General features: G+C 43.3%; 1 protein-coding gene across 1 annotated transcript in view; it reads left to right on the forward strand.

Annotated features, from left to right (window-relative positions):
• Positions 1-16,782, forward strand: part of NUDCD3 (NudC domain containing 3) — a 64,306-nt gene extending 47,524 nt beyond the window's left edge. Inside the window, exons 5-6 of the mRNA XM_083713765.1 lie at positions 8,179-8,367; positions 16,231-16,782. Of these exons, the coding sequence (XP_083569891.1) occupies positions 8,179-8,367; positions 16,231-16,341 (300 nt within the window). The 3' untranslated portion in view covers positions 16,342-16,782. The remainder of the gene's footprint in view (positions 1-8,178; positions 8,368-16,230) is intronic.
• Positions 16,783-21,315: the final 4,533 nt, after the last annotated feature.

The following is a 21,315-nucleotide window of genomic DNA, read 5'->3' on the forward strand; positions in this document are numbered from 1 at the left end:
CCTACAGAAGAAATCGGGAAGCTGAATGAAGAGGCGCTCGCAACGCTAGATAAGCCCGGTAACCCTGCCTAATCAGCAATAAAGCGGTAGGACGTGAGCAGCCGACAATCCCTCCGGCAGGGACAGCTGGACGGAGGTCTGAGTAGCGCGATTGAAGCAACCAGGAGAAACCGCAACCCGAAGCCTGTAAAATAAACTAGAGAAACCAAGTAAGTAAACCAGCACAGAAACCTGCCACAAAGAATACAAACCTCCAAAACGTGGGGGGCGAGCCGGCGAAAAGAGGGCGAGCCCCCTCCGCGCCGGCCATAAATAGGGCAAGCCACGCCCCCCCCGCCGACCAGCTGATTGGCTGGCTGGGGGGGGCGGGCCCGACGGGGATTCCCCTACTCTCGCGGGGGCTGGGGCCAGCCCCCGCTCGCGTAGGTGGGGCGTGAAGCCCGCAACCCCACCTCCTGGGGCAGGCCCGGAAGTGGCTTTTTCTGACAGAATGAAAACCTTGTTGGACAGGAAGGAAGCACTGCAGACTTAAGAGGAAATTGCATTTTCAGAATTGTTTAAAGGAAGTACTGTGCTTCAGGAACCAAGACCAAGGGAGAACAAGGAACTTCTCCAAACTTCTGGTCCTGTAAATAATAATTTTGTGTGTGACCCTTCTCCATTACGCTAGTTAGTGTGTCAAAGAGTGTGACCAAAATAGATTCACAGGAGCTTTTTTTAGCAACCAGTGCTGGGTGTTGGGCACAACACTTTTGTTTCTCCCCTTTCCAAGCTCTCGGGAAAAACCTGCTTGGTTAGAATGTATGTGAAAAACCTCTCCCCACCTTTTTAAAAAAAATATATATATAAATGTTTTATTCAGTTTTAGGTCAACAGAACTAGACAACTGACAAAGAGCATCACAGCATATTGGTCATTGCAACCTCCTACAAGATTAAAAGTTATAAATGTCCCAATGGCTCAGTTCAATAAACCATTCCACAGGTTCAAATAGACTCAGCCCACCTGATGCTACAATGGCAGCAGCATCTCACTTTGGGGGGAGGAACCCCAATATCAACTATAGTGTTGAGCATGTAAATGCTGCCTGATAACAGCTGAGTAAAAAATTGATTTAGGAAAAATTTAATTTGAAAACTTTCCAAATGTTCATGCATAATATGCCACGTTTATTGTCCTCTTTAGGAAGTTATCTAAAGAATACATTCTGTGCACTATATATATATTTGCTTTGAGAGGAGTGATTTGACAAGATTATTATGGGCAACATCTTTTGAATAAAAACCTTATGCAAGTTCATAGTATTTATAGAAGTGCATGATTTGAGAGAAGAGCTGTGAGGAAGTAAAGGTTGCTATCCAGATTACTTTTTCAGAATTCAAACCCATGTTATCAGAAGAATGTGCTCTAGGCTCAGTCACTTCCCTCTCCCCATGAGTGTTCCCAATAGACCTACTCCCTTTCTCTTTAGCATGAACTAGTCCTAATTTGCAGGTGATCTATAGCTTTCCAGTTTATATATAATGGCAAACTGTAGTATGCACTTCAGAAGAAAAAAAAATCCCAAAGATTGCAGCAGGGCAGGGTAATCTCATGATTAAGTCAGAATTAAATTACTCATTGCTAGGTGTAAACTGATTTTAGGATGCAGAGGCTGCTGGGACAAAGGAACAATGGCTGTTCCCACATATTTTGAAAAATACAAAACCTAGCAGTTACTTTGATCTGTCTCTAGTACAATTGAGAACACACAGATCTCTGGTGAGGCAGATTGCTGACGTAAAGAGAAGGCTGATAGCCTTCATATTAGCAAACCCGGAGATTAATTTTCAGTGGCGTTCTAAATGCCAAATTGGATAATGCTATATAGTGGCTGGAGGGCATGCAAAAGTTAGGTTTTATCTTCAGGTGATCGAAAATAACTTCTCAGTTTTAAGATCCCACTTCTAGATGACTGAAAGATGAAGTTGCTTAGTTGAATTGGAACACACAAGAGGAGAAGAGGGGGGAGCATGCAAGCATAAGGTATGTTCACATAGTGCCAAACCACGGTTTGTACCGAGCCATCTTGTGCTACAGATGGGATGGTACATTATTTGGTTGGAATGGTGACAGCACAACCCTAACTTTTTCACAATGCCGCATTGCCAACTTTTGTTTTCAACCATCCTCCTAACATTATTAGCGGTTCAGCTATTGAACATTTTCAAGTGCTCTGTTTTATGTGCATTTTGGAACCGTTGTAAAATTTCAAGAGAAAGTAGAATTGCCTAGGGCTCCTTCAAATTACATTTAGACTCTAGGTGCGGAATTGACCTGTAAACGTGCGGGCAGGAAGGGTATAAATTCAAAGGTCAAATGTGTCGTGGCAGTAACCCTTGCTTGAGTTGGACATGGTTTCCTTTATTGCATGGATTCTGGGTTTTGGAAAATAATTGCCTATGTCTTCAACCCCTTTTAAAGCATTCTGAGCCAGTGTCATCACTACATTGTGTACTATTCTGAATCAGTGTGAATTCCAAAAATGAGTTTGACTTTGTGTAATGAAGTACCGTATTTTTTGCTCTATAAGACTCACTTTTTTCCTCCTAAAAAGTAAGGGGAAATGTGTGTGCGTCTTATGGAGCGAATGCAGGCTGCGCAGCTATCCCAGAAGCCAGAACAGCAAGAGGGATTGATGTTTTCGCTGTGCAGCGATCCCTCTTGCTGTTCTGGCTTCTGAGATTCAGAATATTTTTTTTCTTGTTTTCCTCCTCCAAAAACTAGGTGCGTCTTGTGGTCTGGTGCGTCTTATAGAGCGAAAAATACAGGACTTCCTTTTGTATGTCCTGAATCTCCTACCAATCTGTTTCATTGGGTTCAAGTGTTATGAGAGAGAAAGAGAGGTATAAAAGCTTCTCCCAACCCACTTTCTCCATACTGTGTATAATTTCATAAACCTCGATCGTGTCCCCCGAAGGCGCTCCAAACTGTTGCTCATTTTGGTCTTCCTTTTCGGCACTTCCAGTGGTGGCTTTCCTGTGGCCCTCCAGATTCTGCTGGGCTACAGCTTTTGTAGTCCTTAACTGTTGTCTATGCTGCATGGTCCAGCAACAGCTGGAGGGCTACAGCTAAATCGCCCCATCTCTACAATTCTTTCAATCTGAAAGAGTATCAATCTGAACAAATAATATTACAAATGCGGCTGCATCATGCATATACGGAAAGACATTGCAATCCTCACCATTCTATGGAGTTCCTGAAGATCTTTAAGGAGAGGTGTATGTTGCAGGTTAGAACCACAGCAATCTCAAAAACGATAGCAATTTTGGGAAGTATTTTATCTTATGTTTTGGGGTTCCTCTGAGGAAAGCAACAATTTCTCCTTGGAACGCCCTCCTTTTTGCAGCTTCAGTTCCCAAGGCAAAGAGTCCTCCCACAAACTTCCTCAGATGGACCTTTTCACTCCCAGCGCCTTATGCAAACTTTTCTTAGAAATACCATGCTGGTGTGATTGCTTTACCACAGATGAAGCTCTCCTCGTCTGGGCTGTTGTGGTGCATCCTGTCTCTCCGCACCCCGCCGACAAACAAGTTGTTTAAGTGAATATGTGACTCGCCTCTTCGTTTCACCTTCTCCTTGCAGCATATGGAATTTGTGACCTTTTTTGCTTCTCTCCCCGGCAGCCTCGCAAAGAGCAGCTTTCTCTTCCTGCCAGACTGTCTCTCCGAAGCTACTTTTTCTTTGTTGTCATGGAACAGATTCTTGCATCTCCAAGTGCACCCAGGCCATGCAGCCCCGTCAAGCTGGGGTGGCAGCTAAAAGTGTAACCCGTTTCAGCCTTGTTCCCGCCCACTCCTGTGCACTTCGGAAGAAACTTGCAGGGCTTTGGTGCAATAGCTTTTTTCTCCTTTTTTTTTTTTTTTTTTTGGCAAAGTGTGAAGTGCCTCTCTTGGTTGGTGCAAAGCATTGCACTATCAAGAGTTAGCTGAGATTATATTAATTTCCCAATCAATGTACTTAAGGGACTGCTCTGCTAGATCCTGCCCCAGAGGTTGCCTAATCTAGCCAGATTCCTTCTCCTCCACACAATAGTAGGATGCACATCAGGAAAGCTTCTGATACCCAGCATCAATAATTCCCCTGAATGTGGAGGTTCTATTAGCTGCCATATCTGTCACTTGTCCTTTATGGAAAGACCATGGATCCCACAAGCTATGTGTTATGAGACAAATTGCTTTCACCTTCTGCAAATTAGCTTTACTGGGTGCTCCCTAGTAGTATGAGACAAGGAGAAGTTACTTTCCACACAGCTCAAATATAGTGTGTGTGTGTGTGTGTGTGTGTGTGTACACGCATGGGTGTGTGTGTGCACGTGTGTGTGTGTGTGTGTGTGTGTGTGTGTGTCTCACTCACAGCATCATCACCTTGTTGTGGTGAGTGGGCTTGCATGTTCCTATGACCCTTGTGAGCGAAGCCCTCGGGAGTCTCGTACTACCAGCAGGGTCACCCAAGGCGGTAAGGTCAAAGGGGAGGAGCTAGACAAAGAATGATCCAAGAAGTCCTCAATGGCAGAACAGGTGGAAGATAACAAGCGGTATGTTACAATGCTTTGAAGAAAGATGAAGGCTTCAGATAAGAATCTACCGGTTGCCGTGATACTCATCCCATTGGAATAGAGCCTTACTGTGAAGACTGTGCGTTGGTCAGTGTGCACTGAACTACATGCATAAAACAAATTCATGCACAGGCGTCTTCCAAAAACCCATCCCAAACCCAAAAACGTGTTTATGGAAGACAATCTTACTTGGCTACGAGTGATAGAAGAAGGGGGGGGGGGAGAGAGAGAGAGAGAGAGAGTGTAGAAACATCTTATGCCAACCTTGATCTTATCCCCACCCCCCAGACTAAATTAAATAGCACCAAAGGCTTTAACGTTTCTTCATAGAGAAGGGGATGCATCCCAATAGATTTTGGTTTAGTTGCTTTTTCCTGTACCTTTTTCCAGCTCTGTGATATTGGCCCAGATAGGAGGAGGATTATGTTACTGACTGAAGCCAAAAGCCAATTGGCTGTATCCACACGTAGTTCAATAATAGCTGAAAAGCTTGGCCTCTTGCCACCATAACTTATGGCTATATATTATCTCTGCAAATTAATCAGGCCCTTGAATTTTTAGGCTATACAAAACTGGGCATGATGTCACTCGTAGCCAATCAAAGTGCTTGGATTGTGTCTCTGGAAGGGAGGATTAGTGATACCAATTCGGATGGGGTGCTTCCTGTCATGTTGTGTATGGTGGGTACATTGAGATAGTCCTGTGAGGGATTTTACATGCTTTGTGCTTTGTTTAGTGCTGAAATTGAAGCCGACTTGCTGGCACACTGGCATCACTCTAGAGATGTCTGCTCTTGCCAACCTGCCTTGCTGTTGCCCCATTGGCTATATGGATCAGATGAGGCAATAACACAGCTGAAACTCAGGTGTTGAAACCACCCCAAAGCTGTGCTTGCAGAGTAATTTTGTAAAATAAAACGAGTAATACACCCCCCCCCCCTTTAAGGGCATAGGAGGATAGCACTGCCCGCTTGGTGCGCTGAAATGTCCTTTTGAGCACGTTTTCCCGCAAGTATGATATGCATTATATTATGATTCTATTACAATCCAGCTAAGATTCCTGCATTGCAGAGGGTGTTGCTTGGAGAATGCTTTTCAGCCCCATGGAACCTCCAATTGGAACCACAGGGCTCAATTCTATCCCCCATGTTGTTTAACATCTACTGCTGGGTGGAGTTATCTGGAGTGCGTTGTCAGCAGCATGCTGATGACACTTAGCTCTCTTTCTCCTTTACATCTGCAGGTGAGGCAGTGGAAATGCCAGACCAGTGTCTTGTCTCGATAATGGGCTGGATGAGAGCCAACAACTGAATCTCAATCCTGATAAGACGGAGGCACTGTTAGTGGGTGGTTCCCCAGACCAGATGGCTGGGAGGTCGCCTGCTCTTGATGGGGTTATGCTACCCCTGAAGGAGCAAGTTCGTAGTTTGGGGGTCCTCCTGGATCCTTTGCTGTCACTTGAGGCCAGGTGGCCTCAGTGGCCCAGAGTGCCTTCCATCAGCTTCGCTTGGTGGCCCAGCTACGCCCCTATCTGGACAGGGATAGACTAACTATTGTTGTCTATGCTCTGGTAACCTCAAGGTTAGATTACTGCAATGCATTAAACGTATGGCTGCCTCTGAAGATGGTTCAGAAACTTCAGCTGGTGCAGAATTCAGCAACTAGGTTGCTCACCGGAGCAAGATGGTTTGAGCATATGACGCCAATTCTGGTGCAACTGCACTGGCTACCAATTAGTTTCCGGGCCCAATTCAAAGTGCTGGTTTTGACCTATAAAGCCTTAAATGCCTCAGGACCACAATACCTCAAGAGCTGCCTCTTCCCTTATGAACCTACCTGGACCCTGAGATCATCTTCTGAGGCCCTTATTCGTGTGCCTCCTCCTTGAGAGGTCCGGAGGGTGGCAACATGAGAACAGGGCCTTCTCTGCAGTGGCTCCCCATCTGTGGAATGCTCTCCCCAGGGAAGTTCACCTGGCGCCTTCGTTGTACACCTTTAGGAACCAGGCAAAAATGTTCCTTTTTAACCAGGCCTTTTACCTGACCTGATCTATATCCTATACCCTTTTTAAAATGCTGGCTTTTTAGGGCGGAGGTGTTACTGGATTGTTGTTCTATTTTGATTTTATGTATGTGATCCTTTATGTGAACTGCCCTGAGACCTTTGGGTATAGGGCGGTATAGAAATAAAATAAAATAAAATACCCTCAGGGTGCCTTCCAACTCTGCAATTCTACGATTCATTCATTCCCTTGGAAATTCTGGATGTTCAGTACTAGCACAGTAACACACATGATGTCTATTATAGTAAGGAATACAGTGATCCATTGTAAAGTGCGATAGAGGCACTGTGTAATTCTGATACCTATTCTCATGCCCACTCAGCCTTGTATTTTAACAACTTGCCTAGTAGCCAGAAGTGACCAGGAATTCCATACAGGCAAGAGGGTGGGTGGTAGAGGAGGGATCGATCTGCCAGCCCACTTGGTTGCCATGCTAACCGTAAAAGATGGTATTCCTGTTCCTCTGTGACGAGTGCAGAAGCACAGCAGACTGGCAGAGGGAGAAATGGCTTGCCAGTCCGCTTGATAGAAGGCATTTTAAAATTAGCTAGTGTTTCCATGCTGGCTGCTCCTTTTTTGCTGTGAACCTTACAGCCTAGTGCAATTTTTTGCAGGCTAGTAACTTTAGCGAGCTTATATAAAGCGATGCATAACAAGTGATGTAGGGTATGGTAATGAACTCTGTCCAAAGGCTCCAGTCTTGCGTTCTCTTAATCTGTGCGTAAAACTCACTGAATATGACCGATCATACTTCAAAGTATACATCCTTAGGATTTCACGGCACACGTCTACAACAGTTAAAACTGGAGTATGCGGAATAATTTTGAGCACTTCCTCTGGCTTTCACAACGGAGCTCTTCAGTGAACACGGAGTAGTCTAATAAGCGCTAATAAAGCAGTGTACATTTTTAACTATTATTACTCACCTTTATCCATATAAAACAGACGGTTTCTCAGCTGAGGCCCTTTGGGAAGAAATGAAATAATCTTGGTGTCACATTTGTTAGAAATGGTCGTGATAGTTTAAGCAGGGAGGAGGTCAATGTGCAAAGTTTTTGGGAAATTGGTTTCCAAATGTGTGATAAATGTATCCTATTCTGGCAAAGGATGAATGATGATAATGTAAGTTATTTCTTCTAGATCCTTGTTAGAATGGCAGGTGCAGCTGAATTCTGTTCTGGCATAGGGATTAGTGTTCCTTCATTTGGAGTTTTCCTCATAACTCTGGTTATTCTTTTGGTCTGTTCCTTTAAGATCTCTAAGTAACACAGCCATGACTCCCAGGACAGATAGCTCAGCTGGTAGAGCATGAGACTCAGAGGATGAGATTTCAGGGTTGCAGGGTTCGAGTCCCACATTGGGCAAAAGATTCTTGTATTGCAGAGGGTTGGGCTGGATGACCCCTGTGCTCCCTTCCAAATCTACAATTCTATGATTCTGTGACATATTTCTCTAAACCAGGTCTGGCTGCTGCTGATTGTCTAGCTCTGAACTACAGCTGCTTCTGTTTTGTTCCCCAGATTAACCTGAGTAAAGTAGGTGAATACTGGTGGAGTGCCATCTTGGAAGGAGAAGAGCAGATTGACATTGGTAAAATCAATAAAGAACGTTCAATGGCTACGGTGGATGAAGAAGAGCATGCTGTGCTGGACAGGCTATCCTTTGACTACCACCAAAAGCTGCAGGGAAAGCCACAGAGCCATGAGATGGTATGTTTCTTAATGAGGAAATTGTTTGATTTGCTGACCTTGCAGTTCTTTGCTTCTCTTAATGTGCTGCATGCAGTAGGTAGACTGTTTGGATCATTGCGGTACTTTGGTTCTGCCATAGCTCAGGCTTCAAATCACAATGGGTAACTTTGCATAGTCCTTCAAGAAGAGGACAGTTCCCCCAGTTCCATTGTAGGCTATCTAAGTTAACATGGGGCTTCTCCCACAGCTTGAGGGGAAGAAAGAATAAAAAACACAATGCCAAATTCTACTTGTGTGAGATGGTTCCTGGGAATTTCTGTGACCCAGTTCCAGAAAACCTTCCTTTATGGCAGATATAATACAGGAGCAAATATCCTTTTTTTTATAATAAATTTTTATTAATTTTCAGCCAGTTATACATTTTAACCCGAATACAACAAATTATGTCTGTTTTGAACTTCCTTCAGCGTCTCTGAGAGTCATCCATTTTTGTATCTTTAATACGCATTCCCTTTTTTTATATTGCCATTAATTCTCCTTAATCCCATTATTTTTAATAAACAATACTTATTTAATTTTTTACAGTGCCTCTTGAAATCCCACTAACGTTGTATTTGTACCACATATATTTTTCAGATAATCCACCAATTTTCCCCAGTCCTCGATGAACTTTTGGTCTTTAGTATATCTGATTTTTCCAGTTAATTTGTCCAGTTCTGCATAGTCTATCAGTTTTAGTCTCCATTCTTCTATCGTCGGTATCTCCTCTTGTTTCCACTTCTGGGCCAACAGGATTCTGGCTGCCGTTACAGCATATTGGAAGAGTTTTAAGTCCTTTCTTATGTCCTTTCCTATCATCCCTAAAAGAAAAGCTTCTGGTTTTTTCACAAAAGTATATCTTAACATTTTTTTCATCTCATTATATATCATTTCCCAGAAACTTTTTACTTTTTACTTTTACTACAAGTTCTACTTAGGAGCAAATATCCTAAGTAGAACTTGTAGTAAGCAAAATCAATTTTGTAAATACCCACTTGCCTGATTTCTGCTTCTTTTTACCAGGGGAGTTCCAGTTAAGAACATCATCTAGGTGGCTGTTTTAACAGGGAGACGTTCCAAGTTTTAACAAAATTATCTTTTCTAGACTCATTTGCAAACCTGATTTTAATGCGACTGTTTTCAGTGCTCAAAAGGGCATATAGGTGTACAACATTTAATGTATAACCTTTCTCTGAGAGACTTGCCAGATGCAACTGTGTCTCTGGTGTGTTCTGGCATTAGCCAAATGATGATTGCCGTAATCTTCCGAGTGCAGGGCTAATGGCAGTAAAACTCCACTTTCCGCTCTTTGGTTGTGAGCAATATGGAAAGCATCCAGATCGGCGCAAAACTAGCTCTGTGTTTTTGCTCCTTGATTTGTCATCTGTATGATAATACCAGAGTGTACCAAATGTCACTCCTAAATGCTGTGCTCTGAACAGGTCATTCGATCTCAGCATGACTAGGAATGTGGAAGGCAGCCCGAGAATATATGGGTAAAAATTGTAGGGAACAACCTTACCGTGGGTGTCTGCTGAGGACCTGGATGATGCCTTTCTAGAGCAGATTACCAAACATTCAACAAGAAGAGATATAGTAGTTCATAGGAGACTTCAACTACCCAAATAGCTGTTGGAACTCAGACTTTCCCAAGAATGTAAGCTCCAACAAATTCCTCAGTTGTCTCACTGACAATTTCATTTCCCAGAAGGTAAAAGAAGCAACAAGGGGGTCATCTCCCTTGTACCTGGTCCTTACCAACAGGGAAGAACTGATCGACAAATTGAAAGTACAAGGAACATTGGGAGGAAGCGATCTTGCCCTCAGGTTTCATTATACACAGGCAAAGGAAAGCTAAGTGTAGTTGGACATGCATTCTCATCAGAAATAGTCAAGGAGAAGGGAGTCCACAAGATGGATGGGAATTTCTTGAAGGTGAAATTCTGAAGGCACAAAGACAGATAATTCCAACAAGAAAAGAAAGTGGAAGACTGCATAAATAGCTTACAGATGAGCTGAGGTGTAAGAAGAGCATATATAAGAAATAGAAGGACAAATCATGAAGGAAGTGTATATATGAGTTGCCAGCAATTGCAGGGAGAAGGTCAGGCAGGCCAAAGCTCAGAATGAAATTGCAAAAGAAATTAAAAATAACATAAAAGGTTTATTTGACCATGTCCAAAACAAGAGCAAGCAAGTAGTGGATCCCTTGTGTGGAGAAGATGGAGAAATGCTACTGGGTGGCAGAGAAGGCAAAACTGCTCAACACCTACTTTGCCCCTGCCCTAAAGGAAACAGTGATTAACCTGGTGATAACAGAATAAAGGATGCAGGGAGAGAGCTGAAACCCAACATAGGAAAAGAGGTGGTAAGGGAACTGCACTCAGGGGTACTAAAGGAGATTGCGGATGTACCGGTAATCTCAGAGCTCCTTTGAGAATTCCTGAAGAACAGGTGATGTAGATCCCTGTGAAGTGGAGCCAGGCAAATGGTTGTCCCCATCTACAAAAAGGGGGAAAGAGAAGATCTTACTGACCAGTGAATTTGACATCGATACCAGGAACGCTGGTAAAATGTGGACTGGATGAGGTAACTCTTAAGTGGATTAGTAGCTGGTTGACTGACCAAATCCAAAGAGTGCTCTCTAATAGTTCCTCATTATCTTGGGAAAAAGTGACAAGTGGGGTGATGTAAGGTTCTGTCCTGGGCCCATTGTTGTTCAACGTCTTTATAAACAATTTGGATGAAGGTATTGAGGGAATACTCATCAAATTTGTAGATGATACCAAACTTGGAAGGTTACTCAATGATGCTGAAGACAGAATCAGGATTCAAAATGACCTTAACAAATGGGAGAACTGTGCCAAAGCTAACAAATAATTTTCAGTAGGGACAAATGTAAAGTTGTACATTTAGGCAGGAAGAACCAACTGCACAAATATAAGATGGGGGACACCTGGATTGCAAGCAGTGCATGTGAAAAGGATCTAGGGGTCTTAGTAGACCACAAGCTTAACTTGAGTCAACAATGTGATGTAACAGCAAAAAAACCCAAATGTGATTCTAGGCTGTAACATCAAGGGAAATGTCCCGATAGTTTGGTGTCCAGATCAAGGGAAGTAATAGTACCACTCTGTTCTGCCTTGGTCAGACCACACCTGGAGTACTGTGTCCAGTTCTCGACACCACAATTTAAGAAGGATATTGACAAGCTAGAATGTGTGCAGAGGAGGGAAACCAAGATGATCAAGGGTCTGGAAACCAAGCCTTATGAGGAACAGTTGAAGGAACTGGGTATGTTTAGCCTGGAAAAGAGGAGACTCAGAGGACATAGGATAGCCATCTTCAAATATCTTTAGGGCTGTCACACAGAAGATGGAGCAAGCTTGTTTTCTCCCACGCTGAAGGACCCGAACCAATGAATTCAAGTTACAAGAAAAGAGATTCCAACTAAACACCAGGAAGAACTTTCTACCAGTAAGAGCTGTTCAACAGTGGAACAGTCTCCCATGAGATGTAGTGGACTCTCCTTCCTTGGAGGTTTTTACGCAGAATTGTGTCTGGACCTCTATTCGATACAGGTTTGTAAAGGATGGAAAATCTTTGGCATTTCAAATGATGTCGTCACGTATGATGTTCTGTGGTTGAGATTCCTGCATTGCAGGGGTTTGGACTAGATGACCCTCGGAGTCCCTTTCAACTCCACAGTTCTATAATTCTGTGTTTCTGTTATTTATTTTGCTTTATATTTGTACATGCAAAAAGATACACTGTTGTATTTATAAGATTATTTATAACCTTCTTTTCAGTTTGGTGAATTCAAAAAATTGGACTCAGAGATATTATAATATCAGATCATGTGCATTAAAACACATGATATCAAATAATGTGCATTAAAAATACAGACTGAATCAGCTGTGTTATTTCAACAGCAAAGAGAATAATTCCAACCAAACTTGACTCTCATCACACTTGGAATGTAAAAGCCTGCTGAAAAAGAAAATTTTAATAGCCACTCCAAATGAACTAGGCTATTGAGTCTTGTGAATATCCAATGAATATTAATTCCATAAATGCAGAATGACAATGGGGAATACTATATTAATTGTCAATATTGATCTATCGTCCAAGGAGGCACCATTTACAGCAATCGTCCATTATGCTAAACTCAGTGATTAGGGGGGGTCTTTGCAAGAATAGGGTCTTCCCAATACACGTATGTATGTTGTTGCATAATGAGCTATTCGTTGTTGTTGATTATTATATTTTTATTATTCTTCACTACTTAAGAAGCATCTCCGTGTGATTTCACAATCTAGAGTGAGCAGCCAAAGCCCGCATCCATGTTTGTATACTTAAATTGGCATACTATTTTCTGTGCCCTCTGTTTCATGAGGCTTAAGGCAGCTTGCAGCAAATATAAAATACAAAATGTCATAACATCTTCACCAGCATCAAACAATTTGAAAATAAAAATTCAATAAAAATTTCCACTAAAACCTTCAGCATATTTTTGTCTTGAGGATTTACTGAGAAGAAACAGTTCCACAAATCACAAAATCTGTCTTAAGTTGGAAAACAATGCCTGGCTTTTAAAACTGTCACTCCTTCCCCTAAGACTCCCTGTCTGAGTTTTAAGTTCTGTAAGGATGTTGGGATGTGATGGGAAATCATGCCTGGAATCTGCTTCTAATTTGTCCACGTTCATTTCTGGAATCGTAAAATTTTCAACTAAAAACAGAAAAGGAAGCCCCCAGCAGAGAACTTGCACACAAAAAGTTATTGAAATGTGCTTTTGCCTTTCTTATTTGAGGTAGGCAGAAAATAGATTGGGACCCACTGCAGTCTGGATCAGCAAGGGTTTCTGACTCTGAATGGCAAATAAAATTGTATTTTTTAAAAGCCTCAGTGTTCATTGCCTGTAAAATGAGTATTAATTGGTTGCCTTTGAAACGGGCTTTGTTACAGCTCTGTTGGCCAATTTAAGATTTCTGCATTAACATTTCTGATCTGTTGTAACTCTGCTGTAGATTTGTACTCTCATATATGCAGGTTATTTCATTGTATGGCTCAGGGGGTGCAGTATGTTGCTGTTTCCAAAGCAAGTTACTGTTCCGAATCTGGTACTTCTCTCTGCCCCTATTTTTGCACCTCTTTCTGGTTGGTGAACCTCAGAATTCTATTGGGGGGGGGGATATTGTAAGCCTGAACTCTGCCCACCTTGGTGTAGCACAATTCATTCTTCAGTAAGTTTGTGTTGCTTATAAGGAATCTAATAATAAGAATCATAATCATAATAATAGTAATAATAATAAAATTTTATTTTTATCCCGTCCTCCCCGGCCAGAGCCAGGCTCAGAGCGGCTAACATCATATAAATCAGACAGTTTGCATAATGCAATATACACTATGCAAATAAAATAACATTCAACATTCATTAAAGTAATATAGAATATTAAATATGGCAAATCAAAATGGAGGATTTTGCAACACTGCACAAGATAGCTTATTGACTGGCATTGGGTCTCCAGAGGTTCAGGCAGATGTCTCTCCCATCCCTACCTGTAGGTGTTGGGGATTGAACATGGCACCTTCGGCATGCAAAGCAAATGCTCTTCCACAAATATTTTCAAAAAGGCTTATAATATTTCTAAAGCATTTTTAGGACTTAATATTTTGCTGTTCCGTAGACATTATCGACAGGTTATCAACAGGTTTTGCAGTTGAGCTAATTATATAAATAAATGGGTTAACTGTGATTGTGAAACTATGAAATTAGATAGATTTATAACGTACTGTATTGGCCTGAATATAAGCCGCACCCGAATATAAGCAGCACCTTTAAAATCCATGGGGAGGGGGCGGTTTGCATACTGTAAGGTCGCTTATATAAGCTGCACTTTAACTTTTCATGGTTGGAATTGGGGGGAAAGTGAGGCTTATATTAATAATAATAATAATAATAATTTTTATTTATACCCCGCCCTCCCCAGCCAAGGCCAGGCTCAGGGCGGCTTACAAGCAATAATAAAAACAAGTTGAATGATTACAACTTAAAAACAAAATTAAAATACAACATTAAAATATTGAAACATTAAAATATTAAAATGTAGACTTACCGCAGGAGGCGAAGGAAAAGAAAAAAGAAAGAGAGGAATCAAATTGGCTCCAAGCCAAAGGCCAGGCGAAACAACTCTGCCTTGCAGGCCCTGCGGAAAGAAATCAGATCCTGCAGGGCCCTGGTCTCGTGAGGCAGAGCGTTCCACCAGGCCGGGGCCAGTGTTGAAAAGGCCCTGGCTCTGGTTGAAGCTAATCTAACTTTCTTAGGGCCCAGGACCACTAGGGTGTTGTTATTTATGGACCTTGAGGCTCTCCGTGGGGCATACCAGGAGAGGCGGTCCCGGAGGTATGAGGGTCCTAGGCCGTGAAGGGCTTTAAAGGTCAAAAGCAGCACCTTAAATCTGACCCTGTACTCCACCGGGAGCCAGTGCAGCTTGAAAAGCACTGGGTGAATATGCTCCCATGGCAGAGACCCCATGAGGAGCCTCGCTGCAGCATTCTGTACCCGCTGGAGTTTCTGGGACAGCTTCAAGGGTAGTCCTGTGTATAGCGAATTACAGTAGTCAAGCCTGGAGATGACCGTCGCATGGATCACTGTGGCCAGATCGGGGCGGGAAAGGTAAGGGACCAACTGCTTGATGCGGCGAAGGTAGAAAAATGTCGCCTTGGCTGTTGCTGTAACTTGCGCCTCCATGGAAAGGGAGGCGTCAAGGATTACACCCAAACTCTTAACGGAAGGCAATGGCACTAATTGGGCCCCCGCAAGAGAAGGGAGTTGGTCCCTCATCCCCATGCCATCCCGACCTAGCCATAGGACCTCTGTCTTCGAAGGATTTAGTTTCAATCGGCTCCCACGAAACCATCCAGCCACAGCTTCCAAGCATCTGGTCAGTGTGTTCAGGGCTTAGTTGGTGTGGCCATCCATCAGCAGATAGAGCTGAGTGTCATCAGCATATTGGTGACAGCCCAGCCCAAAGCTCCGGATAATCTGGGCAAGGGGGCGCATAAAGATGTTAAAAAGCATCGGGGAGAGAATTGCGCCCTGTGGCACTCCACACACCAAGGAGTGGCGCGACGACATTTCCCTCCCTAGTGCCACCCTCTGTCCCCGACCAGAGATAAAAGAGCACAACCAGTTACGGGCTATGCCCTGTATCCCCACGTCTGCGAGGCGGTGGTCCAGAAGATCATGATCGACCATGTCAAAGGCTGCTGACAAATCTAAAAGGATCAGCAGTCCTGACCCGCCTCGATCCAGGCCAATACAGTAAATGCCAAGGCTTTTATCAGTGTAGATATCTCTTTGGCATTTTCCCTGGATTTTCCTAGGATTCCTAGCACAGTTGTGTGATGGCAATCAAAGATTACTTAATGGTGGAACACCAGAGTTAGCCTGCAGGTACAGAACTGAGAAGAAAATAAATTAAAACAGAAATAAAATATTTAAGGGATTTTAAGTAAGCAGGAGCCCAATTTCCCCAAGCTTATATCTCTGTTCCTGTTTGGAATCTTGACTATGCTGCTACATGGGCCTCTGACCCTCTGCAGAGCAAGGAACCATCTCTCCTGCCTTTGCTAACAAATGGTGCTCCAATGAAATTTAAGGAAGAGCAGCTGGCAGCTATACCGTGCCATTCTTGGTTTCACTGAATAATTTGATAATACCTGGCTGCGGTCAGTGGACTGCATTCAACTGATCCATTGACCGGCAAGTCAGGATTAATCAAGTTGGTGGGTTTCTGTGTATTGCATGACCGTGACATGACTCTGTCTTAATTTCAGAAAGTCCACGAGATGCTCAAGAAGGGCTGGGATGCTGAAGGCTCCCCGTTCCGAGGCCAGAAGTTTGATCCCTCCATGTTCAACATCTCTCCAGGGGCAGTGCACTTTTGATGATGGCACTGAGGATGGGAAGAACTGCCTACCTGCCGGGGAGAGTAGGATGAAACTGATGCCACTGCCACACTCCTCCCCTCCTGCCAGCGATGTCAATCAGCCCCTTTCTCCCTGCCTTGTTACCTGGGCTTGTTTGCAAAATGACAAAGGACTTCAAAATAGCCAGAATGTGGGTTTGCTATTGGGGAGGGGGGAGAGGGAAATGCAATCTTGAGCGAATCCTTCCCTCCAGTACCAGGTTGGTGCATTTAATATGTATGTGGGGGAAGCCTAGCAAAAAGCAGCCTTACGTACTGTGTCACCACGGCAACCAGCAGCTGCTGGTAGCATTTCCTCTTCTCTCTTGTTAATGGATTGCTTTGGGGAGGGGGGTTGATTGAAGGCAGTATCCCCCCCCCCAACCTCTTTTTCAGAAATACATGCAGTTTGGCCAAATGATGGTGAGATTCTCTCCTGTTTCTTTGAAGCTGTCTTCTGTTCCCGGTTCCATCTTTCAGGAAACCCAATCTCCTAATGGCACCAGGCAGCACAGCCTCCTTTAAACACCAGCAATCTGCAATCAGTGTCATTTTAGCAGCATCTTAATTGCTAGGTTTGGTCCTTGAGGCCCTGGCAGTGGGAGGTAAATGTTGCAGGCTCAGACTAATAGCTGAAAAGGAGCCAGAACAGAAGGTGACACTTGATAGCTGTATCTTTACTGTAGATCTCTGGTGGTCTCTGACGCTTTGGCATTGAATTTGAAAAATAAGGGGGGGGGGGGACAGACTTCTCCTGATTGCAGTGCTCACTCAGAGAGCAGCAGTTCTCTGTGAGTCTCAGTCTGTTCTTAGTTTTATCCAAAAGTGCTTCTTATTAAGCTTCAGAGTGTAGACATTAGTTTATCTCCCTCCCTCCTCTCTTAGGGCCAAACTAGCTGATACAGCAAGTGTGGGATTGTATTTAATTATCTGACTTTTTTCAAAACAACAACAACAAATCTGTTTATGGAAAATCGGGACCACAGGGTGGGGTTTAACCTCTCCCTGTGTACTGCAGTCCCGTCCCCCCGCTATTTTCATCAGAAAATATATATGCTATGGTTGCCAATGTAGCTTTCCTTTTAGGTGGGGGCAGCAGGGTTGGGGGTGGGTTTGATGGGACGATAGCATTGGAAGAAAGGGTTAAATTTACCTGACAGCTCATGACTGCAGATAGCGATGACTTGGCCCACCTCAGCAGGTTATCTTGAATCTATGAGCACATTTAGTACAATAGTGGCTCTTCCCCTAAATTTTGCTTCAGAGGAGGCAGGGTGTGCCATTTGAATTTAAGAATCTTATTTCTGCTTATTGTCATATAGCTGGCAACCTGTTATAGGGGTTAGTGAGAAATACATTTGAGGAAGAGGATCTTGATGTGGATCTTGAAGTTGTCCTATTGTTCTGGCAATATCCATACCTTTAAAAAAATTGTTATAAGACCCATAGAGAAAGCAGCTGTTCCAGATCTGATAATATTATGCGCATGTCTGCCATTAAAAATTGGCAAGAAAGTCAAAGCTTCAAGAATGACATCACCTGTCAAAATGTAAAACACATTTTAGGTTTGTTCATAGTTGCTTAGTGGGCCATATAAAGGCGTAAGTGTTATCTCCACTATTTTACACTTAAGAAGGGAAGTAAATGATAAAATGCATAGTACAGTGAGACATTATTGGTGCTTGTGATACCCAATATAGAATTACAATACACAAAATTCAGCTGAGCCCACCAGTATATCAGCTTTTAGGTGCGAGATGTAGGGCACATACCAGACAAAGCTCTTGGCTTCTGAATAAGCAAGTCAAAAGAAAAAAACTGGATAACCAGTCTCCAGTACAAGATTTCAGTTGAATTCTCGGCTCACCGTAGACAACTTTAAAGAAAGCTTGACCATGAGAGACCAATAGGGAAGGTGGCTGTTCCAGATATGGTAAGAATATGTTTGACCACTGTTTTTTAAAAAACCCCACATCACAAAACGGTCCCTGAAGCTGGCAAATTTTCAGCTGTAGTGTGGTGGATGCAGCAGAAATCCCAGTCACACATGCCCAAGGAGTTTTCTGGACTCGTTTTCGCAAGGGGCCTATGCTTGTTTCTGAAGCCAGTGACATCAGTTGCCATTTGAAGCAGAAGATTGTGTCCGGTGTTAGTCCTACTCAGAGTAGGCCCATTGAATTTAATGGATGTGGCTAACTTAGGCTCATTAATTTCAACAGGTCTCCTCTGAGTAAAACTTACATTGGCTACAACCTAGTTTTGTTTCTTTCTTGAAGGACTTGATCCATGACAAAGGGAATGACAAAGAACTTGCGATGTCTATGTTGGCCGTAGAAAGAGAGGCTAGGTGATTTTTAAAAATATTTTTGCAGGAAGTTTATATGTCATTCATATATGACTTTCATTGTAGGCATAAAAGTAAGTGGAGAGAAAAGCACACAGCTTCCTGACCAGTCCCTGACAGTAGGATGGTTTTTACTCACATGCAACATGAATGTCACCGCACCTTTTGTCTTCTGAATGGGCATTTCACAATAGTACGTTTCCCAAACACATTGTGGGCCTACTACCTGCAGTCTATCATTATTCTACTGTTTAGCAAAGCAAGTGGGTGGTGAAAGAATGGCCCCACTGAACAACACGTTCCCCCTTCCTTTTTAAAACAATAATTTTATTCTATCTAAAGCACCTAAAATCAACTAGGCAACAGTCTTAAGCTGTTTGCCTAATGCACAGTGGGTTTGTATGATTTATGGTCAATATTTGTGGGTGTCTACCACCTTGAGTTTTGTGGTTCCAATGGGCTTGACTAGGACTAGCATTCCCAAGACTCAGCTGACAAATATCAAAGGGGTGGGTTTCTTCAGGACTTGTACATTTCCTCAGCCCAGCCCCTGCCCAGCTTCACTAGGTCTGTCCACTCCAACCTTCTGACCTCCTGTTGGGCTTCCTAATAGTGAAAATAGTCTAAGACTGCATGACCTGGATTAGTTTTTGGGTTTGTTTGTTTGTTTGTTTGTTTGTTTGTTTGTTTGTTTTACAATCTTAAACACTGGGTATTAAAACTGTGCTGGATTCTTTTAAAAAATGACCAAAACCTTCCTTGGAATATCTGTTGTACTTGTAGGAGTAGGGAAACAGATGTGCCGTGAAATGTCAAAGACAGTGACTACTTGATTTTGATTTTTCTGTCCTACAGGTATTTGGGGAAAGCTAGCATCTTGCCATTTTACAGATTTATGTTCAAAGAGTTGACTGTCCTTGCTCAGACAAAATGCCTTCTTCTAAAACAAGAAAAGTGAGATGTCCTCACTTAAGCACTGGGGACTGGCCTCTTCCCACAAAATGGGACAAATGGAGAAATGTCGCTTGCTTTCAGTGCCTCGTCTCTCAATCAATCCTTGTGCTGAGCCAGTCGATTAAGCCTTAATGCAGGGCTCCCTCATAGGCCAGCTTTGTCCAAATAGAAGACAGTTCCCAACACTATTTTCTTCCTAGCAGAGACATTTCTACCCAACTAGTCTCCAGCCTATGCCTTCTGGCAGCCTGGCTTTCTTTCTGTTCCAACTGAGTTCTGAAGCTGCAACATTCCCATGACACTGAGCAGGGTATGTCTAGGACAAGTCAGCACACTTTGTGACCCTTCAGGCCAAGCAAGCTTCTTCAATGTCCTGATAAACTTCCAGTTCTGTCAGACTGCAGAAACAAAGTAGGGTGGGAAGGGAGCATTGTTGAGGACTTGATAGGTCCAAAAATGCATGACTTGGTGGATCTCAAGTTACCCAAGCTCGGTCTAAGTTTACTCACGGTTAATTTTTACTTCCTACCTATCTCTTCCTACTCCCACCTGGAAATGGGTTCTCTCTGGCAGCTGCTGACAACACTCCCTTCATTTTGGTTGTCTGCAAGCTACAGTTTGCATATGATGCTAGCGTCTTTGCTGAAGCGAGGGACAGTGCTCTCGACCTGGCATCGGCTCTTTCTTGTAGCACACATTCTTTACCTGCTTGCAATAAAGAACGCGATGTCAAAGCATATGCATGTACGTGCATTAATCCTTATGCAAAGGAACCTCTTCCATAATTCGTGCTTCAGTCTCTCTATTGGTTTGGTTTAGTGTTCCTGCTGTGGCGCTGAGAAAAATCAAAATTAGATCTTTTCACCAGTGGGCCAGCATTTGTTAAACTTACGTAGGTTGTCGTGTTTAAAGAGGTCTTTCAGAGTTCTTCACACTGCTGAAAGAATAACTAAGGCAGCTGAATTCATCTCTTTTATGTACACCCCAATTCTGCTTTGTAACTAGCGGTCCCACCAAGGAGGATTGAACAAACGAAGCTGCCATACATCACTAAACCAAGGCTGCTTCAAGCCCAGCTTTACCTACTGGGACTGGCTGGGGTTCTCCAGGATCGAAGGGAAGGGTCTTTTCCATCACTAGATCGCTGAGCTTCTGTGAACTGCAGGTCGTGGGGGTTGAATCTGGAACCTGCATACAGGCCATGTGCTCAACCACTTAGCTATGGGAGAAGCAACTGACATTGCAAGTCAGTGTCAGCCTGGAGCAGCAGCTCAGTATGTGTCCTCTCCATTCAGCCTTGCCTAGTCCCAATGATAAAATAAGCATGGAAATATGAAGTGGTTCTTTAGGTACTCGCTGTTCTGCCGTTTCCTTTTTACACATGCTCCCTGGGTTGGCAATCCCAAGCAATCTCAGTGTAGCCTTTGCTTTGCTTCTTGCCTACTGGAGCTGCCCGTTCAATGGGAGGCAGCTGCATGCACTTCCTTCATACACACAGTGTAGTTTTGTGCACAAGTTTCTATGACGGTAAAAGGTAAAGGGACCCCTGACCATTAAGTCCAGTTGTGGCCAACTCTGGGGTTGCGGCACTCATCTCGCTTTATTGGCTGAGGGAGCCGGCGTACAGCTTCCAAGTCATGTGGCCAGCATGACTAA

Source organism: Podarcis gaigeae (assembly GCF_964106915.1).
Source record: "Podarcis gaigeae genome assembly, chromosome: 15".
NCBI classification, from domain to species: Eukaryota; Metazoa; Chordata; class Lepidosauria; order Squamata; family Lacertidae; genus Podarcis; species Podarcis gaigeae.